The sequence below is a fragment of the Neophocaena asiaeorientalis genome, unplaced genomic scaffold (genome assembly GCF_003031525.2).
Source record: "Neophocaena asiaeorientalis asiaeorientalis breed wild unplaced genomic scaffold, Neophocaena_asiaeorientalis_V1.1 scaffold415, whole genome shotgun sequence".
NCBI classification, from domain to species: domain Eukaryota; kingdom Metazoa; phylum Chordata; class Mammalia; order Artiodactyla; family Phocoenidae; genus Neophocaena; species Neophocaena asiaeorientalis.
Genome location: NW_020174051.1, coordinates 214,860 through 241,059, shown reverse-complemented (window position 1 = coordinate 241,059; position 26,200 = coordinate 214,860). Strand labels below are relative to the sequence as shown.

The 26,200-nt window shown below is 42.5% G+C and overlaps 1 protein-coding gene across 1 annotated transcript in view; it reads left to right on the top strand.

Moving 5' to 3' along the window:
* The window catches only part of VWA8 (von Willebrand factor A domain containing 8), a 307,276-nt gene extending 293,707 nt beyond the window's left edge, over window positions 1-13,569 (top strand). The window contains exons 41-43 of the mRNA XM_024754208.1: window positions 8,746-8,844; window positions 9,640-9,878; window positions 12,008-13,569. Coding sequence (XP_024609976.1) covers window positions 8,746-8,844; window positions 9,640-9,878; window positions 12,008-12,116 — 447 coding nt within the window. The 3' untranslated portion in view covers window positions 12,117-13,569. The remainder of the gene's footprint in view (window positions 1-8,745; window positions 8,845-9,639; window positions 9,879-12,007) is intronic.
* Window positions 13,570-26,200: the final 12,631 nt, after the last annotated feature.

The window sequence follows — 26,200 nt, the reverse complement described above, 5'->3', positions numbered from 1 at the left end:
GGCATGTGGGATCTTCCCGGACCGGGGCACGAACCCATGTCCGCTGCATCGGCAGGCGGACTCTCAACCACTGCGCCACCAGGGAAGCCCAATTTTCTCATTTTTGAAGGAAGCATAAGGGCAACAAATAACTAATGAAAGCACGTCATTTACTCAGCAAATATAAAATGAGGCATGAGCAAATGACAATTTTAGGAGCTCCCAGTGAAAAATGTATATTCCATAGCCCAGGATGGCATCACATGTGCTGTTACATGTTAGGAATTCAGCAGTGTATGCTGAGACTCCCCACTCCCCAGTTCCAGAAGTTCTTCATGTGGTCTTCCTGTAGTTATCCCTCCATTGTAAAGCTGTCTAGTCTGTATTTGCTTTGAAGCATTCAGAAGCCAGGGGCCTGGCCTGCAGATCTGGACTCTTCCCCCACAGCCTCTCTCTTGGCATCTGCTTTGCATTCTCTTTGGCTTGGGCTCAGCTCCTGGGCTCTGGGTCATTAGAGTCCAAGTCCAGGAGGCTCATTTGGAATCAGCCTCCACTTTTATTCCACCTTAGCATGACCCATGAGCAAGAATGACTGAGAAGGAAAGGACCCTTGAGCAAGAATGACTGAGAAGGAAAGGACCCTTGAGCAAGAATGACTGAGAAGGAAAGGACCCTTGAGCGAGAATGACTGAGAAGGAAAGGTAATTCAATGGCAGAACACATTTCAAAGGCATCTGGAGTTTTTTAAGTTTTTCATAATTGTTCTACCCACTGAATTCAGTTATTCTCAAGAACAGCATTTACAGTAGGCTTAAGACAGGAGCAACATTATTTGCTAATAATCAGCATAAAGTCCTCTAATCTTATGATCTGCAGAATTTTTGATGGTCACATAGCACTTAAACGCTGGTATGAAAAGTGGAATGGTAACGGTTATGGGAACCATGTAATTTAAGTCAGGAAGCATTTTTTTCCTTTACCTTCATTCCAGTTTTTTCCTCTTGATGTCTCCAAGCCCCTGGAAATGTTTTCACGGTAACCTTAAAGTAGACCTCTTTTGCAAAAGCTCTTAATGCCTTATTTATTTTTTCTTCAAAGTATTTAATAACTTTGAACACCAAGAGTTAGGTGTTTCTTCACTGATCTCTCAAATAGTGACACTGGAAAATAGATTTATTGAGAAGTTGGACTTTGAAAAACAACTTCAAATGTATTGTTTCTCTGGAGACATATAAACCACTTCTAAGGTCCTGGTTTCCTAACAGAATTTTTTTTTTCTTTTTTCTCGGCTGTGTGGCTTGCGGGATCTTAGTTCCCCTACCAGGGATTGAACCCCGGCCCTCGGCAGTGAATGCGCCGAATCCTGACCACTGGACCACCAGGGCATTCCCCCTAAAAGAGTAAAAGGATCCCTTGAAGGATGTTGGAGGGCAGAGGTGTGTGGGCAGCACTTTTTACCCCTTCCCCCTACACCCCCAATTCAACCAAAATAATTCCACTTATATAGATGCTGCATGACATTTCACAATCTGGACTTCTGTGCAATATTTCATTTGGAGAAAGAGTTCCACTGCTTAAAAAATTTTCAGAGTTAGAAAACTGCTATTCTAGGACCAATATTGGATTGTTATTTCTTACAGACTCTGGGGGCTTTCTTCTTGGAAAAGCCTTCATCAATCCTCACTTAGATTTGAATGATTCACTCCCTTGACAGAAGAAAACAAGGCACAGGTGCTCTTACAATTAAGTGAAGCAGACTTTTTCGTTCCATTTCTTGGATGTGCCTGTTGCATTTTCATAGAGCCTTGGGAGCAGAAATGATCTTGGAAATTATTTTCACCAACCTGTTTGTTTTAAGATGAGGAAATCAAGATGCAGATCCCAAGGTCACACAGCTAAACTGTAAACAGCCAGGATGTCTGACTCCCACTTCAGGGCCTTCCCTTTGTTCACGTTTTATCCCTTGTTCTTGCAGCCATCTTATTTCTGCCCAATCAGTATATTTACAAAGCTGTAATTTAGGAGTAAATAGACCATTTACATAAAGTATTCTGTCTTCTCCTCCCCTTAGCACTCCATCATCCAAAAGAGGTATACTAGACATACTTTTCTCAAAGATATCTTGGTCGGAAAGATGTGGAAAGATGGGACTCACAAACCAGCATCGCTGGGAAAGATTCCTTCTATCAAAAATGTAGTTCAGCATCTGTAATTCACCTTTCCCCAATGTCTCAGGCATGTTTCAAATGTTTAGAAATGGAAATCATTTTATCAGGCTCAGGCTTTGAATAAATTTTTTAATTTATTTTTTTTGGCCGTGCCGCACGGCTTGTGAGATCTTGGTTCCCCGACCAGGGATTGAACCCAGGCCCATGGCAGTGAAAGCTCTGAGTCCCAACCACTGGACCACCAGGGAATTCCCTGAATAAATTCTTATTGCTGCTTGAAGGTAGGACCAAAGAAGGGTGTACAGACTTCTCTGAATCCATTCAAAGTTAAACACGAGTTCAGAATTGACTCAGTTGTAGATATGGAAGTATTGGCCAATCCAACTATTCAAAAAGCCTAAACAGAGATTGGGAGAGGGCGGAGGGGCAGGGGAGTAGTTAGGGAATGGTTATTTCTCTATAGTAAAAGCATTGGACTTAGAGTCAGAGCACCTGGGTTTGAATTCCACCTCTGCCAGCACTAGATCTCTGACCTTAAGAAAGTCTGTTAATCTCCGAGCATCGATTTTTTTATTTGGGAAATGATGTTAATAACACCCACCCCAAAGGTGTGGAGAGAATAGGAACAAAATGAGATATACAGAAGCACTTTGTAAACCATAAAGGATGGTACGAATGTTGACATTATACTCATTAAATGTATAGTCCTATCCTTTCAATGACCCCCGTGAGGTTAGGTGAAACAGAGATTATCCCTACTTGTCACAGAGGTTAAGTGATTTACAAGCATACAATGTTAGAGGTCATCTAAACCAGCATTATTTATAAGGTAGAAACAAGATTTGGAGGGGTTAGGTGACTTGCCTGAGGTCGAAACCTTGTTAAAGTCAGAGCTAAGTCTAGAATCTTTGACCTTCAGAACACTGTTCTCTTTACATTAACTTCCATAAGAAGAAAGGTTAGCTAACGCGTACTGTAGATTATTGACTATACCTTAGAGTTCTGTTAGCACATCTCTTGACCTTTTAAATTATATTTATCTTCTAATCCTTTGCTGCCGGCTGTCAGCAGTGCCACCTAAGAATGGTGGGTTTGTATGTCTAGAAGGAGATTCGAATTTCACACATCATCAGGCTTCCGAGATAGCCTCAAAGGATTCTCTTACCTACTTAAAATACAGATAAGTAATCAAACATAACTTCTCCTAAAGTTAGCAAATGATTCTCCTTCCCAGTAAAAATTTAAACACAAATCTTATTCATAAAAATGCTAGTAGCTCTTTGTTTGAAGCAAAGTTTTCTTTGCCATCTAGGTATTATAAATCTCCTAATCTGAGGATAAATCTTTGTGTCTTGCACTGAAACTCAGCATTTGTTTTCATTTTTCATACCTTTCTCTAAACAAATGAGATTTTCAAAAGAAATATATAGCAAAAGGGCATTTAAACAAGTTTCTAAATCAAACAACGTATTAAGATTGTTCCTCTCTAGTTGAGACTTTTCTTTACTGCTGTGGTTTAATGTTTATGCTGGATGTTAAATACAAGACCACAGAGATTTAAGGGATGCTCTGAAAAGTGCAGAAATCATGATCATAAAAATTTTGAGCTACCCAGAAAAAGTTATGATCTAAATGTTAGGTGGTTGATAACAACAGTAATGTTCTTGTTTAGTGACTCCTATGATTCCTGCCTGGAAGCAAGCTTGAGACCCTATCAGGTCTGATTTGACAGTGGTCACGGCAGAAGCAGACTGGGTGAATGGCAGAAGCAGGCGTTAGAAATACTTAACTACTAATAAGTATAGTTCATATACTTTTCCCTTTAACCCAGGCAATTTTGAGGATTAGCTCTCTGTAAAACGTGTTGGGATCCTTGGAGAGCAGATACTAGATAATTATGACATAGAAGGATTGTTTTTCATGGAAGCTTAAAATGATCTACAGTAACACCAGGGAATGCTCCACATTTGGATGTACTTTGAATTCTTCTCAAGCAGTTTATTTACTTTGGGCACAGAAGAATCCCCAAGCCCATCTGGAAGATGAGAACCAGAGCCTGCAAACCATTTTATAAGCCCCATCCTGTCCTTTAGGTGTGTCTTCTCAGCCTTTGCAATACTAACGAGGCCCAGACAAAGGCAGATCCTTCTGCAAATTGCACTTTCCTTACTGCAAATGAAGGAAAAAAAGGAGGGAAAGAAAAGGAAGGAAGAAAGGAGGGAGGAAGAAAGGAAGGTCTGCAGCTCACCTATCTCATTTGCCTGAAAAAGTATAGGATGCTTTTTTTCTCCTGGGCAGATAATTAAATGGTAGATGATAGATCAATCAACTGGTAGATGGATTTGTGACTAAAATATTTCTGGAGTGTTCAATTGGTCTGTTTTTGACAAAGAGCATCCAACAATTCATTTGACTGCTATTTGTTTAATAAGTAACTAGCAACATTTTTCCTTGCAGTAACCAGTTATGTCAACCCTGTAAGCAGACCACATGGTCAAATCTTTATTTATATAGTGTCACCCATGGTCATCGGGTTAGTAAGAACTTTAACCATCAGTTAAAGGGCAAGAAAAAGGCTAATATATATATATATGTATATATATTTCAAGGAACTGATCTAACCCCCTTACGTGTAAGATTCCCGTTTAAAAGATTACTTCACCAGCCCCCTAATGAAAGCAGCCTGCCCGGCACCTTCTCAGGAGAATTATTCTTGGCTTAAAACGTTCCTGCCGTGACTATTGTCAGATCAGTCTGGACAGGGCCTGGCACATGTTTCCGTGGAGGAATCGTGCAGGTTTTCTCCACATCCGTGCCAATCCTCGCACTGAGCCCGTGGTGACCTTGATCGGGCATATACTGAAGCCAGCCCTCCCCTACAGTAATCCATCGTCCAGAGCTGTGCCGCCTTTAGGTTTCAAGTTTTGCTACCTTTTCACTACGTGGACAGCAAACTATACATAGAGTTTCTTTTCGTATATGGAATTTGTTACATCCCTGGAAAGCGTTTACTGCTGAGCTTTTTTAATGTATTGGTAAATTTCCCTCACAATTCTTTTGTATCATCCTTTGTATTTTTTTAAAAAAAACACCCTAAAACCAGGCATAGAATAATGTCCCTGGCCCCTGCCCAAGGCCCCTCTCTGGCTCTTCTCTGGCCATGCCCCTACCATCAGGGGAGGAATCTGTGGGGCCAAAGGGACAAGCCCACTTAGAGCTTTTTCTCTAGATCATGCTCCCAGTTCCTGGGATCCCCAGCTATCCTGCTCGGGTGACCCCAAGTCTGCTCGTTGGGCCTCTTTGTTAGGTCCATCTTTCTGGGGCAGACTGGCCAATTGTGTGAGCACCCAGAGCTGAGGATGACTGAAGGTTGTGATGGCATGTGGACGTGAGGACTGGGTGTCCACACACGTGCATGTGAGGCACCTCGTGGTGGGGGACAGAGCCAGCTACAGAAAGAGAAGAGTGTGGGCTGCAAGCCAGGGGCCAGGACTACCCACACAGCCATGTTCTAGCACAGAGCTTCGAGAATCCAAGTATTCGAAATTTGACCCTGGCTCTCCAAGTCATTATAATGTATGTTTATCAAAGTTGGAGGACAGAACATATTTTATTTAACAATTTGTAGCCTGATTTATAGCTTTCAAGTATTTAGACATGCTATATGGGCCTTCCTTTGTCCACTTACCTCTTCAATTATACACTTGTCTCTGTCCACTCTCATTCTCTCTGCCTTCCTTTTAGTCTCAGAAAAAGGAGTGTCCTCCCTCCCGCTCCAAACTTGACCCTCTGACTGTGACCCTGATCTCCTTCCCCACTGCCTCCGCTCTGCTGCCTTTAAAACGCAGACACCTCTCCCCCAATACCCATCTAGCTGCTGTTCTATTTCTCTTTCTTTATCCCCACAAAGGTCACCATGGATTCTGATGCCCAGAAGTCATCCGTCACCATTCTCCTTGATGGTTATGGTTAGTGTAAGTCAGCATGGTTGCACAGCTGCTTCCAAAACGCTACACACTGATTTCCAGGGCCATCCCGGTTACCCGCATCTGCCATTGCCCTTCTTCACTCTGCCCTGTGTCTTTCTTCCACCCCAACAAGGATACTCCCCAAGGCTCAGTTGAGGGGGTGCTTTGCTCTTCTCTCTCTATGCATTTCCCCTTGACAGCTGCACCTCTCCCTCCTAGGGATGACAGCCAAGTTTCAGACGACAAGAAATAAGTTTCTTCTCTGATATCTCCCTGAACGCACGATACCAGTGTGTCTAGAATGGAACTCATCTTCCCCAAGTAACCCAACTGCCTTCTGACTTCTTACTTTTACATAAAAATTATTTCAGCAGAAATTTTTCTACTTTTCATTTTTCATACAACGGTTTCAGTTATGTTATGGGTTGTTTTTTTTTTTTCCAGCTAGCTTGGGCTAACCACCATTTATCACGTGAGTGCTGGGAGAAAAAAAATGCATTCCAGCTTCCAAAGAGCTTATTTGTAAAAGAATGTAGCCCACATGGGAAAGGAAAGCTTCTTAATGCCCCAACTTGATTGCAAACTCTCTCAAAATATTTCAGCAATTAACAGACCAGGCCCACTCATAGATACTAAAATGTGTTAAGATGAATAAGATACAGCCTTGCCTTCAAAAACCTCACCAGTTAAAAAAGAACAGACATGAAAAGGAATCATTGCATTGCCCTCAACACCTTAAGTAGTGTTTTGTACATGGTAGGTGTTCAAAAGACAGCTGTTTATTGATGGTCAGATGGTGAATAGACAGTAGTAATTCTTAAGCATTTTGACCCATAACACTCCAAGTAATCCCTAAAATATTTTGCCCCAGACCCATACCCAGAATTTTCTTTGCAGATCCCCCAGTTGCTCAAATACCCTAAGGTCTATTCCAGTCTTTATATCAGCATCACAAAAATTCTTAGAGGGAGGGCTTCCCTGGTGGAGCAGTGGTTGAGAGTCCACCTGCCAATGCAGGGGACACGGGCTTGTGCCCTGGTCCGGGAAGATCCCACATAACGCGGAGCGGCGGGGCCCGTGAGCCATGGCCGCTGAGCCTGTCACCCAAAAAAAAAAAAAAAAAAAAAAAAAACAATTCTTAGAGGGAGATGGGAGGAGAAGAGGGAATTTGGGGGCAAACCCCATGATTGGAGAGAATCACCTTGCCCCAGTTATAGTTGCCTCAGATCCCAAATTTCTTTCCAGATTCTATAAAAATGCTGCACCTTTCTCTCAGCTCCAGCCTTTTCTCAACAGACAGGACTTTCTCTTGTGTATTGTGAGAGAGGGAATTTAAAAGGTATTTCCTAAACTGAAATATCTGTGTCATGCACTATTAAATAGAAAAGCAAATTATAAAATCACATGGTCAACATTATCCATTAGTTAAAAATAATGTTGATTCAGACAAGCATGTGTGTAAATGTGCAACCCCTTACACATATATTGAAAGGAAATTCAAGCTTAAGAACTTACACAAGGAAACATTAACAGAGGTTATCTTTGAGTAATGGGATCATGGATAATTTTTACTTTCTTTTGTTGTGTTTTTCTATAATTTCTGCAGCGAATGTTTCACTTTTGTGTTCAGGAAAAAAGTATGTGTATTAGTTTTCTATTGCTGTGTAACATATTACCATAAACATAGCTTCTTAAAGCAATACCTGCTTATTAAGTCATAGTTCTGTAGTTCAGAAGTCCGGCCAGGCTCAGCTGAGTTCTCTGCTTAGGGTCTCATAAGGCTGAAATCAGGATGTCAGCCAGGCTGGGCTCTCACCTGAAGGCTCTGGGGAGGAATCTGCTTCCACGCCCATTCAGATTGTTGGCAGAATTTGGTTCTTTGCAGTTGTAGAACTGAGGTTCCTGTTTCTGTACTGGCCCTCAGGCAGGGTTGTTCCTAGATGTGTTGCTTGGGGTCTTGCTCTGTGGTCCCCACCATCTCAGCCACAGATAACTCCCACATGTCAAATCCCCCACACACTTCAAATCTCCCTGTCTTTCCCTCCTACTAATAGCCAGAGAAAACTCTTACTTTTTAAGGGCTCATGTGATTAAATTAGGCGTACCCAGATAACCTGTTCTGATCAACTCAGAGCCAACTGATTAGCAACCTTAATCACATCCACAGAATGTTACATAACATAATCATGAGTGATATCATATTCACAGGTCCTGCCCACACTTAAGGGGAGAGGATTGTATAGGCTGTGTATACCAGGGGGCAGGAATCTTGGAGACCACCTTAGAATTCTGCGTACTACTCTGTGTGTGTGTGTGTGTGTGTGTGTGTGTAATTTTTTTTAACTCTCCCCTAAAAGTTAAGAATGGAATTCTTGGTAGCCCCTGTAGCCCTCATCATACTTTCTACCTCCTGCTGGAAAGCAGAGATCACACAAGGACTGACCAGAAGTGAAGGGGCCTGGAATTGTTTTGCCTTGTTGATAAACACACATCCATCTCTCTGCTTTTCTCCATGGCCATATGTTGAGCAATTCTGGGCAATAACAAACCGAGGAGTTGGAGGCTTATAGGTCTAACGACAGTTCTTTAGTGGACAGAGGCTTCTAACTCTCTGATTCTCTTGCCTATAGTATGACATCGCTGGACACTCTGGAGATGGCTACAACATTGCTCTAGTTCCAATTAACAAAATCCCCAAGGACGATAAGCAAAGACTAGAAATTCTCAGGGTAAGTACATTCAGTTACCTCTATATCATGAAAACTTGCACCAGATTCAGTAAAGTATCTTCTGGTCACTGAAAAGATTCACTGAAGAAGCAGCAGTTACAGGAAAGAAGAAGACTTTCTGTTTCACAAACATTTAAGCGTTAAACTGAGAAAGCACTGATCGTGCCTAAATTCCTTTTTTACGCCATGCAAAACTTAAATTTTGTTCCCTACATATTTTTAGGGTACTCAGGATTGTATTGGGATTCTATTCAGCCCCCTATATTTCAGAAGGAAAAGAATGACTCCTTCTAGAGTACTCTCTAACCCAAATTTTATGTATTTCTTAGTATTTTCTAACAATAAATTCAGTTTCACATACTTAGATATACAATAGAAACACACTCACTGTGATTCTCAAGTAAATTTCCTCCCTTGCTATTGATGTAAGTACAGTGTTTAGTGTTGTAACTTTGTTTATTGGAAACTCAGCCCATTCCTTATTTTTCTTCTGTGTCATCTCCATTCTCCAGTGTGATACCAAGTTTCATATTTTCTTACATTTTCTCACTTTAAATGGCAGCTTGAGCCTTAAAAATCAGTGCCAAATGGGATAGTTTTGGAACATTTCCTGTTTTTAATGAAAGTCTTAACCACATTCCAATATCACTGTGTATTGTTCTCACACTAAGGTGCAAATTAAATAGAACTCGCTCAGAGTATTTGTGCTTTCTCATTGTCAACAGAAAAATCATCACGTTTGTTAAAAAAAGGAGCTTCTCATTCATGGCCTTGTACGATGTCTCTTCCCCCCAGACGATGCACGCCCACGCTCAGTTCTGCATGAGTGGGGACCACACATTAGAGGGGACAGAACACGCCATCAAGGAAATCGTCAAAGAAGAAGCTGACGAGTACTTTGTCATTGTCTTAAGTGATGCCAACCTGTCACGCTATGGAATACATCCTGCCAAGTTTGCCCAGATCCTGACAAGCAACCCTCAAGTAAATGCTTTTGCCATTTTTATTGGATCTTTAGGTGATCAAGCAGCCAGGTAAGTGTCATCCCAGGATGCAGCAGGGGGGCAGGGATGGAGATACTTGAGTACCTGACACATGCCGTTTCATGGGCTTCCCATCGTGAGGGGCAGTGGCGGGGGAGGATGGGAATGGAGGAGAAACAGAAACCAGAGTTGCTGCCCTCAAGCAGCTGAGCGTCTAGGTGAGGGGATGGGACGTTCTAGCTTATATTTGGATGAGCAATAACCCTTTAAGTTATTTATCTTTCAGTTTACATTTATACTGACCAACAATGAAATAAATAGCAAGTTGATTTGTCCACCAGTAAATTAAACAGCACTTTATACATTCTGCCTTTTACATCAAGGTGCTAAGCTCAGTTCATGCTCAAATCATATTCAAAATAGCAAATATCTACTATTTTCCTAGCATCAGAGATTGGGTGTCTGCGTCTCTACGTTGTATGTAGACAGACACACACATATATGTAAATAATACATAATATGTGTGTCTCCATATTTATAGACATAGATAGATCGTCTTTCTTACATTTCTCCTTCATGTGTGTCTGTAATTATAGTAAGATGCTGCACTGACTAGGCAGAAATTTATGGTCAGATAATAAACACCACTGGGGATGGTCTGAAAGGAGAGATCTGGAAACACTTTTATTTCTTAAACACACTAACATTTATCTTCTTGAATTATAAACAGGAAAAATTATTTTTTTTTAAATAAACAAATAAATATTTAAAAAGAAAAAAAGACACAGAGAATGGGAAGGGATATTTGCAAATCACATCTCTGATAAGGGTTCAGTATCTAGGGGTTTATAATGTGGTTTTCTGCTTAAAGTACTTGTGAGAAGCAGAAAACACAATTGAAAGTATATCTCCTCAGCAACAACAAAAAATCCAGCCTCCACACAAAAGGCCACGTACCCTTTTGTTACTCCACCTCTTTTACCTGTCACCCCCTGTGGTACAGAGTCCTACAGACTAGGAGATGTTTTAGTGACCAAAGTGCTGACATATTTTTCTCTTCCCTTCGCCTTGCTGCAGGATTGCAGAGTACGGCTAAGAACAGACTTAATATCACGTAATTACAGTCACTCTATTACAACTGAATTTGCATTTTTTCTCAGTTGTATGTGTTAGCCTCTTCAAGGACTTCCGTGTCCTCAAACGTAAACCATGCCTTTCCACTCAGGTTGTCTTCGGGACCAGCCCAGGATGAATCAAACGGCAAGCTCAACAAATATTGGTTGAGCTGAAAGAGCTATTTTGTCTTTCTAGTGAACAGATCCTGTTTGAATACTTAAGAAAACACAATAATACCCTTGTGGTTTCCTAGGGAAATGATCCAACATCCACTGGCAAAAGATATGTTGCAGAATTAGCTGGTCTACTGGGCATGCCAAATGTATGATACTATACAGGATGGTGGACTTTTATTAAATGTCATTCCAAAACCAAACTTTGTTGGCACAGTGAAAGGAGGCGTTCTTTTGGGTAGAAGTGTGTCTTGCACTTATATTGCCTCCAAAAATGTCCCTTTGTTCCAAATGATAAATTGGCATTTTAAAAAATTATCATAAGCCTGTATAACCTCAGTGTCATCAAAACAGCAATTGCATAAGTCAGATTACATTCCACATTGTATGATGTGGGGCAAAAAAGAGAGAGAAAGAGAACGTGCGAGAGAGAGGAAGAGAGAAAGAACCACTTGGGGTTTGGCTGGGCAACGTTTTTCAAGACCTGTTTTCTAAGGCAGGAAAAGCAGTTAGAAGTACAGGGTGAGGCCAACACGTTCAGTGGATCCAGGTGAGCTAGTCCCAGATTGGTCCCTAGGGCTCCGTTCTGTCCAGGGAACATAAAAGTACCAGGAAACTACAGTAATAAAAGGGAGAGAATTTTTCTTTGCAAATTCGCTGATTCTGTCACTGAAAAGACCTTTCTTTCGGTTCAGTGCTTTCAGTGTGCCTCTCCCTGTAGCTGTTGTTGCCTAGTGACAGCGGGTTCCACCGCAGGCAGGAGCAAGGTATTAAAAAGTGAAAACTTCCCTTCCTAAGAAACCATTCGGATGCTGAGGTTTGCAGGGGCAGGAGGTGGAAGGGGAGCCCTGATTTGCAATGGTAATTTTCTTTCCCCATCCATCCTGACAGGCTTCAGAGAACTCTACCAGCTGGCCGGTCTTTCGTTGCCATGGATACCAAGGACATCCCTCAGATTTTACAACAGATTTTCACCTCCACCATGCTGTCCAGTGTTTAAGAAGTGCCCTTTATCATCCCGATGACCCTGGGATTTTAAATAAGCTAGGAAGAAAGAGTATTCTGAAGAAAAGAAGAGGTCTATAAAGTGCCCCTGAGTGATGACTGCATAATTCTGGCATTCCCGGGCTTTCCTGTGCTTGCTAAGTAATCAGAGTTCAGCGAAGCAACCAGAGCGAGGCCTGTGCATGGAAATCTACAACCATTGATGGGTTTACAAATCATTAGGGGAAGCGAGTTGACCTGCATTATACAAAAGGTCAGGGTTAAGGGAAGGTGGTTTGAGAACCGTGGTGCGTGGTCTGTTTCCAAAAACCTGACGGAAAGAGTACCTTGCTTTTGCCTTAACACAGCACCTGGTCCCCTAGGATAACAAAAGTGACCCCAGCAAACTAAGCCTTTGATGCTACGTTCTGGCACTGGAATACAAGTCTGCGCAAACTCACCCAACCAGCTCCTCTTCAATAATTATTTTTATTTTCTCCTCCACTCTGTACTGCCCAACAAACAATGACTTTACAGTATTTAACCCACTGAAAAGTCCTTTCAATGGCAATATTCTATAAAAGGTTGGGTTTTCTCAATAATTTCATTTTCTTAGCCAAAACCGAAAGGAATCAAAAGAGCCTTGGATTGCTTCCTTTCCCACGTGACTTTTAAAAGGCTTTTTAAATAATAAGGAGCAAATGTCCTATTCTCCGTGCTGCTGGGATTGGAGGGTTGTCTTGCCTTGAGTTTCCTGTTTCTTCTCCTTTAATGCTCCTCAGAAGTTTCACACTCCCCCGTTTTGGTGTCCAAAATGTAATGCCCAAAATAACAAATGCTTATGTTTTTACATAAAGTAAAGTGAAAACAAGGCAGTATGTTTGAACTGAATGGTAATGAGACTTCTTTAGCTATAAATATATATATATATATATATTTAAGCCTCATCCTTTTTTTTATTCCCATTCTCTCTTGGACTGACCTTTACTTATCAATAGACTCAATGTCAGTTGTTTTTTTTTAATCAAATGCTCCAGCAGAAGTCAGTCTCTTTCCAACCATATAATAAAAGTTTCTCTTCACCTTTTTTTTTTTTTTTTCTCTTCACCTTTGATGGTAAAGTCCAAAATGCTAGGGGCACCATTGTGTCTGTGCTTTCATAAGACAAGTTGGAAAAATTAGTCTTGTTAATAATGGTAAGTTATTCACCCATACATAGTGGGAATTGTACGATTCATTTTACTTTCATTATAGGAAAGAAAAATAGATGACACGCATTTGTTTCACCAATCCATCTCCCTATCAAAGAAATAAAAGCAATCAGATTTCCAGTGCAGTATTGCCCAGCAAGTTTGCGTGGCTTGTCTTGTTTCTCTAGACAGACGCTTGCTTTGTGTACTGAATCATCCAATGATGCAAACAATTTCAATCCAAGAAGTATCTTTAAAAATGCAATTGCAGGGCTTCCCTGGTGGCGCAGTGGTTAAGAATCCGCCTGCCAACGCAGGGGACATGGGTTCGAGCCCTGTTCCGGGAAGATCCCACATGCCGCGGAGCAACTAAGCCCGTGCGCCACAGCTACTGAGCCTGCGCTCTAGAGCCTGCGAGCCACAGCTACTGAAGCCCACGCGCCTAGAGCCTATGCTCTGCAACAAGAGAAGCCACCGCAATGAGAAGCCCCCGCACCGCAGCGAAGAGTAGCGCCCACTCGCCCCAACTAGAGAAAGCCCATGCGCAGCAACAAAGACCCAGCTCAGCCAAAAAGAAATAAAATAAAAATTAATTTTAAAAAAATGCAGTTGCATTAATAACAACAACAATGATAAGAACGGCAGCTAGCATTTACTGATTACTGTGTACCAGGTATGCTAAGTGATTTCATACATTATTCCATTCAATCCTCACAACAGTGCATTTAAAATAGGGGTTTTTTTAAACATCTTTATTGGAGTATAATTGCTTTACAATGGTGTGTTAGTTTCTGCTTTATAACAAAGTGAATCAGTTATACATATACATATGTTTTAACGTCATTTACAGATAAGGAAAGTGAGGCTCAGAGAACTTAAATCACTTTCCCAAGATTCCCATTTCTAGACTATTGACTAACTACTCATTGTACTATTAGCATCCTCATTTTACAAAGAGGGAAACTGAGGCTTAGGGAATTTCAAGAAAATAGGGGAAGGGGCAGAGCTGTGACCCTGGACTGTCCCCTCTCATGCTTTATTCTTGCAAACCTAGGTGTCGAGCTTTTGGTGCCTTTTTCTCCTTTCTCCCAGTGCAGTTTCTCTTCTTGCAAAACGACCACATTTCCTAGAGCTCCCTCTCCGCGGTACTCAGAAACTATCTGCACAATTTGAGCACGTAGAGGAGGGAGTGGGGACCAAGGACATGGGACGCTGCTGGAGGGACACTTCCAACTGCTCCTTCTTGGGCCCACAGCGAATTGAGGAAGTGTCCATCCAAGGGGCAGCTTAACCCCTAGGGGTGCCCCTTTGCTAGAGGGTCACAGCCCCTGAAAGCCTTTGGAAGTTGAATCCAAGAGTGATTGACGGAACAGCCTTTTAATGAATCCTCCCTATGGGTAACTACCTGAGTAAGCAGAAGGCTTTTTTTTTTTTTTTTATAACATGGAAAGAATGTTCTCAAGTAATTTAATTTCCCTTTCCCCACCGGCCAGACATCCTTTGCAAAAGTTATTTTTTTAAAATATGTAACTCCTGGCTTTTCTGATTTGTAAGAGGGAAGGATGATGGGGGAGGGGAGTAGAGAGTGAGAAAATGAAGGGCTTCTTTTCACTTCTTGCAATACCTAAGAAGTTGTGCCTTTATTATTAAATGCACTTAATTATAGGCCACTCCAAGCTATTCCCAGGCCCTTCTTAGGGCCAGGACGTTATAATAAACGCATTGTGTGCCTCAGGGGGTGGTTCCAGAGAAAGGCAGCTAAATCCGTCCTCAGGGAGCCCGTGTAATGCTGAGAGGGTTCATTGTGATCCCCAGCAGCCAGGAGGAATGAATGCCATGAATCGTCTCAGTAGAGGATGCGTTTTCCCCCTGGAGTTCTTTGTGTGCTCCAGCAAAATGACCTCATCACATACAGGCAGCTCAAGCACAGCCACAAGAAGAGGGTGAGAGCAGGAATACCAGAGCCCAGCACATGTTTGGAATGAATCATTTAATTCTTTACATTACACCCTTTCCTGTGAGCCATCAGGAGAAATCCATCAATGCCAGAAAGGTTTACTCTAAACAAACTTCCAGGCTTTGAGAGCCATATAGAAGTGGTTTTACGTGGGGAGCATTGTCGGCGTCCCTGGAGGCAGCTCCGGAGGCTCCAAACCCTCCCTCCACCTGGTGCCTTCTCGTGCCTGTCAGCTCAGCCAAAATGAAATTCCTCGGGGAACAGAGGAAAGAGATATGGGACCAGGGAGCAAGAGGCATCCTCGCTTATTTGTTGCGTTTCTATTTGTTTCCTCCCATCACGATTAGATATTTCACAAGTCTAAGCTGATACCTCATGTGCCTAGACAGGCATTTTTTTCTGGAATTGCATCTAAGGAATAGTCAAACGTCCATTCGTATTTAGTAAACTGTACGTCACTTCTTCAAATTATTAAGAAATAAAATGTCCCCTTTTTAAAAATCATTCCAACCACTAACATAGATGGCTTTTTAAAATACTAATTGAAGAGTCTAATTCACTACCAATTTCTGGTCCGGGTTATATCATAAAGTTCTTATCTGTTGCTTTTCCTTTACCTTTTTTCTAAGACTTGCTGTGGCCAAAGTACTACAGGTAAAGGAAAGGAATTCCGAAGTTCCATCTTGTAGTGGGAGGATTTCCAAACTCTGGGTAGAATTAGTCAGTAGGAAGGAAGTTCTCAATGCTGCTCGGCTGTTAACTGTGCAGACTTGGGCTAGTCACTCGTGGGCCTCAACTGCTTCATCTCTGAATTAAAAGGCTTGGACAAAATGATCTCTAACACTGAAGTCCCATGTTCCTTTAACTCCTACAGAACTGACTCTGTCCCTTGTATGTCTTAGAGAGCCACATCATCTCAGTGTATTTTTGTCCCAACCTCACACGCATTTTAGCCCCTACTGTACAGAGAATTTTGGCACGTCTATCAATCGCCCTAACAAAAGTGTGTTATTGAATGAATATGCATTCTAAAAGCTACATAAGCTTCATTAGAATTGGTCAAGAGGGCTTTTTCCCCCCAGCAGCTGCACAGATGTTTCTGTTGGATCGTGATTCACAAGATTTCTGCCCATTGTCTCTAGCTTTGCATTTTGCAGCCATAAAAGAAAATCCCGTATCTGCTGATCGGCACAGTGGGATCAAAAAGGATCAGGAATTGGAAAACTACTGTGAGCTGAGAGCTGACCTTTGTGCCACAGCTGAACAATGTGCACTTGTGTGTGTGGTTTTTTTTTTTTTAATTGTTAGATCCCGTAAACAAAAATCTCCTCCAGAGGAGAAAAAAAATGCTTGCCAAGCAAACTCTCAAGATGAGAGCGATTTGACACTCTTTTTTTTTTTTTTTTTTTTTGAGACTAAGCGCTATCTGGGGCTTTCACCTTCAAACAGAGACAGCGTCTCTTCTGGCCCAGCCGTGCACATTTGCTTTAGAATGCCAGGGTTACATAATTTTAAAATTGAGTGGCACTTGTGGTATTTGGTCACTCAGAGCAAAGTATAACACTCTTTTAAGGTGGCTTGGGTCCTTAAACGGTGGCGAGAACATCGTGTTCTGCTCTAAGAAATCTCAGCAAGGGACCTGTCAGCTCTAAAGAGCATGGACCACCACGCATGGTCCCCCCATCCCGCCCTCAGCAGGCACCAAAGGCACCCTGACCCTTCGTTCTTCTCACGGGCTTCAGTGAAAGGGTTTGGAGCTGCCAGCTCTTCCCCTATAGGAACAACTGAACGATTTGTCAATAAATCCTGACTCCAAAGACGGTAGGTATGACCCCAGAGGAGTTCCAGAATATAAGGATTTATTGAAATTACGTGCAACTCTGAAGCATTAGTAACAGTAACTGGAGCTTGACCTGGAAATGGAAGGAAACTGTCTGTCTGAATTTCCCAAAGCGAGTGTGTCTGTCATGCCGGCCGGAATGTGGAGAGAAAGTAATGAACCTGTCAAGAGTCCTTTGTGTAATTGGTCTCATGATACCATACTTGAAGCCTTATTCGTTGAAACTTGAAGAAAAATAAAGTGTATTTACTCAGACAGGACATTCAAGTTGGACTTTCAGATGTAACATTTATATTAATAAATACCAATGCTAATTTATTGAGACTGACCATTTCTTCATTTCGGAACTAATAATTAAGAAATCGTCCACCATCAGGCTCCAGGAATAGAGTGAGTCTCAACAAAGCTAGGTGGTCCATTTCCTTTTACAAAGGTTTTCTGGCCCATATGAAATTCAGCGCTGAAAACGCTGGCCCAGAAAGGAGCACTTAGGGACCAGTGGAAATAAGTGGCAACACTGGGGAAGCGGCCTGTTGACCACCGTTGGCCTTGCCTCCCGGCACGTGGGATGGGGGATGGGCGTGTCCCCATAGATCCCAGAGCTGGTAAGGAATCCAAGGGTCTCTGTAGCAGGCCAGGATGCCCAGATTCCAGGGTGTATGCACACACAGTTAAAAGGACAGATGATGGACTACCTGGGAAGGCCTAAGGCTTAGTTAGTGGACACAGGCACTGGGGAAATATAGCTATTTGTTTTGCAGTGAACAAAGAAATGGTCTGTTATCTGAAAAGCATCCCTTAGGACCCAGATGCTTTTGAACAACTATTTTCCAGGCGGATAGAATATGCATGTCCATACATGGCAGGCTTGAGTACAAAGATGTGATATTCAATGTGTGGTGCCTGAACTAAAGCATCTCTTCTTCTCTCTCTGACATTTCCTACAAACTGGAGGGAACTCTCTGCAGAGGTGGAAGGTTGTCACAGCTCCACAAAACCTCCTGAAAGCAGACATTCAGTCACTTGGCAGGAATACAGGCCTGCACAGCTGGCCTGGCGCCTTGCCCCCTCACATCTGAAGTCTATCTTTAGAGAGGGGTTTCTCAGCGAGAGGGGCTCCCCTCTTTTAAAATGCAAACAGCTCTGGGAGGCCATCCATCACACACACCTTGGTTTGAATCCCTCATTCACAGGCTTTCCTCCTAGCCCAGCTGAGATGAAGGTCCTCAGACAGGACTGCGACTGGGGGGGAGGAGAAGAAGGGGGTGAGGGACGTTTGCCACTTGGAGCAGCACTCAAGCAGAGGAATGGGCCTGGGACACAGCAGGAGGGCATGAGACATGGGCACATGGCGGGCTGTGTATTTGGTCCTCCTGAGAGCACTCACTGAAGGCTTCCATGGGTGTGCATTGGTGGTGGCTTGGTTCTCTTCCATCTTGTTTTTAATTTCTTAATTTTTTAAAGGAGTTTAAGTCCTTTTTTTAAATTACTTTTTGTTAGAGTATAGTTGATTTACAATGTTGTGTTACTTTCTGCTGTACAGCAAAGTGAATCAGTTATACATATACGTATCTCCACTCTTTTTTTGGATTCTTTCCCATATGTCATTACAGAGTACTGAGTAGAGTTCCCTGTGTCATACAGTAGCTCCTTATTAGTTATCTATTTTATATATACTAGTGTGTATATGTCAATCCCAATCTCCTAGTTAATCCCCACCCCTTGCCCCCTTGGTAACCGTAAGTTTGTTTTCTACATCTGTGACTTTATTTCTGTTATATGTGGAATCTAAAAAATAGGTACAAATTGAACTCATCTTGCTTTTTTAGAGACATCAGATTTCCACCTGTATTTTGCCCTCCGTCTTATGGAGGCTCTACCTTTCTGACATCTGGGTTACAGATGCAGGCGCAGCAGACACGTCTGGGAGGGAATACCCTAGCCATGATTAAGAGCCTTCAGCCCAAGGGCAAGGCCTTTCAACTTTGGAAACCTACTCCACAGCCCCTGAACCATGTCTCTGGTGAAGTGAACAAATCGGATTCTTTTTTATGCCCTGTTCAGTTTGCTAAGAGAAGAACCCTTTCCCTGAGCTGGGGACCTTTCAAAAGAGAACTTGCACCTCTGACAGGCTGCAGCATTTATTGGAAGCCACTTTTCTCCTTGCAGAGGCAGAGCTGGTCTGCGCCCCACAGGACAGCCCAGCAAGCCATGGGGAAGTTCTAGTGCTAAGAGCTGTGGAATTCCCAAGCTCCATCCTGGTGAGGCCTGAAATGAGATCAGCGTGAGCCTCTTCAACTCAGAACATTCCTTTTGTGGAATGAGTTCTGGGCACACGTCTACTAGAAAGTTTTCTGAAGTGTCTGTAATTCAGCCTTTAGGAAGAAGATGTTATGTAACAGTTTCTAAAAGCCCTTAAGGATGTCCTGACTGCTGTCTGCTGCATACGGTGGGGTGTTACTCCAGGACCTTGCTTCAGACAGGTCTGGACTCAAAGAGGTCTAAAAATCCTTAACAGAAACTCTCCGGTAATTAAGCAGCACCCAGCAACAAATGAGCACAGCCGTGTGGCTGACAGGGTCTTTGTGCTTCGGCTGGGAGTCAAGCCTGTGCCTCTAAGATGAAAGAGCCAAGTTCAGGACATTGGTCTACCAGAGACCTCCCGGCTCCACGTAATATTAAATGGCAAAAGCTCCCCCAGAGATCTCCATCTCAATGCTAAAACCCAGCTCCACTCAATGACCAGCAAGCTACAGTGCTGGACACCCTAAGCCAAACAACTAGCAAGACAGGAACACAACCCCATCCATTAGCAGAGAGGATGCCTAAAATCATAAGGCCACAGACACACCAAAACACACCACTGGACGTGGTCCTGTCCACCAGAAACACAAGATCCAGCCTCATCCACCAGAACACAGGCACCAGTTCCCTCCACCAGGACGCCTACACAAACCACTGACCAACTTTAGCCACTGGGACCAGACACCAAAAACAACAGGAACTACAAACCTGTAGCCTGTGAATAGGAGACACCAAACACAGTAACTTAAGCAAAATGAGAAGACAGAGAAACACACAGCAGATGAAGGAGCAAGGAAAAAACCCACCAGACCAAACAAATGAAGAGGAAATAGTCAGTCTACCTGAAAAAGAATTCAGAGTAATGATAGTAAGATGATCCAAAATCTTAGAAATACAATGGAGAAAATACAAGAAATGTTTAACAAGGACCTAGAAGAACTAAAGAGCAAACAAACAATAATGAACAACACAATAAATGAAATTAAAAATTCTCTAGAAGGAATCAATAGCAGAATAACTGAGGCAGAAGAACGGATAAGTGACCTGGAAGATAAAATAGTGGAAATAACTACCACAGAGCAGAATAAAGAAAAAAGAATGAAAAGAATTGAGGACAGTCTCAGAGACCTCTGGGGCAACATTAAACACACCAACATTTGAATTATAGGGGTTCCAGAAGAAGAAGAGAAAAAGAAAAGGACTGAGAAAATATTTGAAGAGATTATAGTTGAAAACTTCCCTAATATGGGAAAGGAAAGAGTCAGTCAATTCCAGGAAGCACAGAGAGTCCCATACAGGATAAATCCAAGGAGAAACATGCCAAGACACATATTAATCAAACTATCAAAAATTAAATACAAAGAAAGAATATCACAAGCAGCAAGGCAAAAATAACATACAAGGGAATCCCCATATGATTAACAGCTGATCTTTCAGCAGAAACTCTGCAAGCCAGAAGGGAGTGGCAGGACATATTTAAAGTGATGAAAGGGAAAAACCTACAACCAAGATTACTCTACCCAGCAAGGATCTCATTCAGATTTGATGGAGAAATTAAAACCTTTACAGACAAGCAAAAACTAAGAGAATTCAGCACCACCAAACCAACTTTACAACAAATGCTAAAGGAACTTCTCTAGGCAGGAAACACAAGAGAAGGAAAAGACCTACAATAACAAACTCCAAATAATTAAGAACATGGTAATAGGAACATACATATGGATAATTACCTTAAAGGTAAATGGATTAAATGTTTCAACCAAAAGACATAGACTGGCTGAATGTATACAAGAACAAGACCTGTATATTTACTGTCTAGAGGAGACCTACTTCAGACCTAGGGACACATATAGACTGAAAGTGAGGGGATGGAAAAAGAGATTCCATGCAAATGGAAATCAAAAGAAAGCTGGAGTAGCAGCTCTCATATCAGACAAAATGACTTTAAAATAAAGACTATTACAAGAGCCAAAGAAAGACACTACATAATGATCAAGGGATCAATCCAAGAAGAAGATATAACAATTGTAAATATTTATGCACCCAACATAGGAGCACCTCAATACATAAGACAAATGCTAACAGCCATAAAAGGGGAAATCGACAGTAACACAATAGTAGGGGACTTTAACCTCCCACTTTCGCCAATGGACAGATCATCCAAAATGAAAATAAATAAGGAAACACAAGCTTTAAATGATACGTTAAACAAGATGGACTTAATTGATATTTGTAAGACATTCCATCCAAAAACAACAGAATACACTTTCTTCTCAAGTGCTCACGGAACATTCTCCAGGATAGATCATATCTTGGGTCACAAATCAAGCTTTGGAAAATTTTTAAAAATTGAAATTGTATCAGGTATCTCTTCCAACCACAACGCTATGAGACTAGATATTAATTACAGAAAAAAATCTGTAAAAAATACAAATACATGGAAGTTAAACAATACACTACTAAATAACCAAGAGATCACTGAAGAAATCAAAGAGGAAATCAAAAAACACCTAGAAACAAATGACAATGAAAACACAACCCAAAACGTATGGGATGCAGCAAAAGCAGTTCTAAGAGGGAAGTTTATAGCAATACAATCCTACCTCAAGAAACAAGAAACATCTCAAATAAACAACCTAACCTTACACCTAACGCAATTAGAGAAAGAAGAACCAAAAAAAGCCCCAAAGTTAGTAGAAGAAAAGAAATCATAAAGATCAGATGAGAAATAAATGACAAAGAAATGAAGGAAACAATAGCAAAGATCAATAAAACTAAAAGCTGGTTCTTTGAGAAGATGAACAAAATTAATAAACCATTAGCCAGACTCATCAAGAAAAGAGGCAAAAGACTCAAATCAACAGAATTAGAAATGAAAAAGAAGTAACAACTGACACTGCAGAAATAAAAAGGATCATGAGGCATTACTACAAGCAACTCTATGCCAATAAAATGGACAACCTGGAAGAAATGGACAAATTCTTGGAAAAATACAACCTTCTGAGACTGAACTAGGAAGAAATAGAAAATATAAACAGACCAATCACAAGCACTGAAATTGAGACTGTGATTAAGACTCTTCCAACAAACGAAAGCCCAGGACCAGATGGCTTCACAGGCGAATTCTATCAAACATTTAGAGAAGAGCTAACACCTATCCTTCTCAAACTCTTCCAAAATATAGCAGAGGGAGGAACACTCCCAAACCCATTCTATGAGGCCACCATAACCCTGATACCAAAACCAGACAAAGATGTCACAAAAATAGAATATTACTGATGAACATAGATGCAAAAATCCTCAACAAAACTCTAGCAAACAGAATCCAACAGCACATTAAAAGGATCATACACCATGATCCAGTGGGGTTTATCCCAGGAATGCAAGGATTCTTCAATATATGCAAATGAATCAACGTGATAAACCATATTAACAAATTGAAGGAGAAAAACCATACAATCATCTCAATAGATGCAGAAAAAGCTTTCGACAAAATTCAACACCAAATTATGATAAACAGCCTCCATAAAGTAGGCATAGAGGGAACTTACCTCAACATAGTAAACACCATATATGACAAACCCCCAGCCAACATCGTTCTCCATGGTGAAAAACTGAAAGCATTTCCTCTAAGCTCTTCAGCCACATAGCACAGGGAGATCAGCTCGGTGCTTTGTGACCACTTAGAGGGGTGGCATAGGGAGGGTGGGAGGGAGACGCAAGAGGGAAGAGATATGGGGATATATGTATATGTATAGCTGATTCACTTTGTTATACAGCAGAAACTAACACACCATTGTAAAGCAGTTATACTCCAATAAAGATGTTAAATTAATTAATTAGCTAATTAAAATAAAAGCCCTTAAGTATTACTGCCTCAGCACAAAAAAATCTAGTGCCTCTGAAAAAGGAATGTGACCCCTTAAAGAAAAATAGCTCTTTTTTCCTCTTCTAAGGAAGATTAAGGGTTCTTTCTTTGTTTGTGTTTTTAGGTGTAATTGACATATAGCATTATATTAGTTTCAGGTACACCACATAATGATTCAATATATGTATATATTGCAAAATGATCACCATAATAAGTCTAGTTAACATCCATCGCCACACGTATAGGGAGGACCTGTTGCACATTTCCTGATCCTTGCTCTGCCAACGACCTCCCTCCCCTTCATCACTGCCCTCCCCGAGTGCTTACAAATAAAGACCATGACATCAATTTCCCTCTTAAAACCACTTCAGCTCTGCCCTGTGATGATCTCACTTGTCCCGTTGTTGGGACATCACTGAATCAGCCTGCCCCACCCAGGTCTCTTGTGAAGAGGCCACATGGCTGGCGCCCTGAAAATATTATATGAGTCAGGACAGGGACAAGCACAGAAGGCAGGGAGGGGTTGACGTTTGTTATGAGAAGAGTCACCCTGCTTTCTGTAGCCAGACCCATCCCTGCCACACCGTAGCACCCGAGAAACCCACACTCAGCTCTGTGTGGTGCAGACTCAGCATCCGTGAGGTCACGGTGGATTTCTGGACCCGCCCCTATCAGCTCTGTGACTTTAGGCAAGTTTCCTGGTCTCTCTGAGCATCACTTTTCTGCCTTCTGAGATGAGGACGATAATTCCGTATCTCAGGGTTCATGTGAAGATGGAAGTAAAGTAATGAAAGCACCTCATAAACAGAAAGTGAGTCCAGATCAACAGGCATTTGGTTTTAGGTCCATAGAGGGATGTGGCCCCTTGGAAGGTGAGGGTCTCCTTGACTAATTTTGTTTGGGGACCTTAGGCCTGGTCAGACAGTTCAGAATGGATGCAGGGCCTAGAGTGGCCCGTCCCTCAGGAGGAATGAAGTGGGGACCAAATAAAGGAAAATGGAGGGCGGAGCAGCTGGGGGCGCAGGGCAGATGATGGGCAGCCACTCAGCCCTAGGACTCTGATCCCTCCCATGCCCCCTGCCTTACTTACACTTACTTACACTTACAGACGTGGTTGTGATCATGACGTGTTTCCTGGTCAGAACTTTGTTTCTGTCTCTGGCTGAGGGGAGTTGAAATGACCTTTCTCAGGAGGGCTCCCCAATAGTTTGCAAGGCAGCCACAGGCTCCCCTTTGGGAGCTGTTAGCACTGGAGCTGTTTTTAAAATAAAGACGATAATAGAGTCCATCTGGGATGTCTTCCTGGCCTGTGCCCCTTCCTCAAACCCATGGGAGAAGACCTGACTCAGCCAGGTATTCAGATATTCCTTGAAAGAATTGGTCCCTTTAGTGAGTCCCTTGAGGGGGAGGCAACTGAGGAGCCTTAGAAGGTTAATTCTGGGCTGCCGTGTTCTATATACTGGGAGAATAATTAAAATTATTATTATTAAACAAAATAATAATAGCTGGCTTTTGTCTAGAATGTCCCACGTGCCAGGCACTTCCTAAGCACTTTACATAGATAAACTCATTAAATCCTTACAACAATTTCATGAGACAGCTAACGGTTCTTACTCCCATTTTATTTAAAAAGCAAAGACAACCATCTAAAAAATACAACAAACGAGTGAATAAAACAAAAAAGATGCAGACTCACAGATATGGAGAACAAAGTAGTGGTTACCAGTGGGGAGAGGAAAGGTGGAAGGACCAACATAGGGGTAGACGGGGCAAAGGGTTATTATGGGATTATATGAAGTCATGTGTGTGCAACTTTTGAAAATTATAAAGCACTGTAAGATTTAAAGAATCACTCAACTAAAAAATTTTGTTTTCATTAAAAAAAAAAAAAAAGAGCAAAGACAACCAGTCTACTCCAAAAGAGAAAAGAAAAAGCCAACTTGCAGACTGAGGGAGAGAGAGGTACACACGGCAGGCACCCTGATCACAGTGAGAACAGTCTCAGGAACTGAGTGCGTCGTGTCGTCACTGTTCCCAGGTCTGACTTCCCTGTCGCGGGGAAGAACAGGTATCAAGACTCGTTTGCCTTCAGCCTGGCCTCGAAAAAGCAGTCAGGAAACTTGAATAAGGAGCTGTGGGCTGCAGGGGCACCGTGGTCCTGGGAAGCGGGATGTGGGCTGCCTCTCAAGGGTGAGCAGTCAGGGAGGCCTGCGGGGAGGCGGGGGCCAGAGTGGTCCAAGCCAAAGCCTGAAGCTGGGATGTCCCAGGGGCAGCGGAGGTGACAGGCCTCACAGGACTGCTCTCCATGCTTAGCTGCCACTGTCCCGCCCTGAGAAGCAGCCTCCTCAGAGCCTCCAGGGTGGCCTTCTGGGCTGCCCAGCTGCCAATTCCGGCCTCGACCGGCCAGGGGGGGCGGGGGGAGGCCAGTGGGCAGCCCAGGCCCTCCGGGAGCCCAGAGTCCTGACAGCACCACAGAGCACGCCTCCTTCCATGGAGGGACTTCGTGATGTGGCTGCTCTGTGGTGCTTCGCATGTTTGTTTCTCCTTGAAAATGAGCTGAGAACCTTTTACCCAAGATTACAAGTTGGGCGGGTGATGAAAGGTCTGTGCCTTGCCCAAGGAGCCCTCGGGGAAGAGCGTTCACATTTGCAAGCCCTTTTGTTGAGAATAGCTTGCTCTGTGGAAAAAAAAGGGAAATTAGCTGGGAGGATCCGAATCATCTTGGCCTCTGTGAGGCTGCCCGAGATCCCTGGCTAATCATCATGGCTGCCAAACATTTCAGTCCTACACACAACCCAGTAAGACCTCTAGATTCATAAATCTCTAGAAGGCTTAGGAAAAAATCAGTCGGCCCATGTTCCCAAACCCAGGCAAAACCATGCTTCAGCAAGTCGTTTTGCAAAGGGCCTGACAAAAGATGGATTAGTCAATGGGATGGATG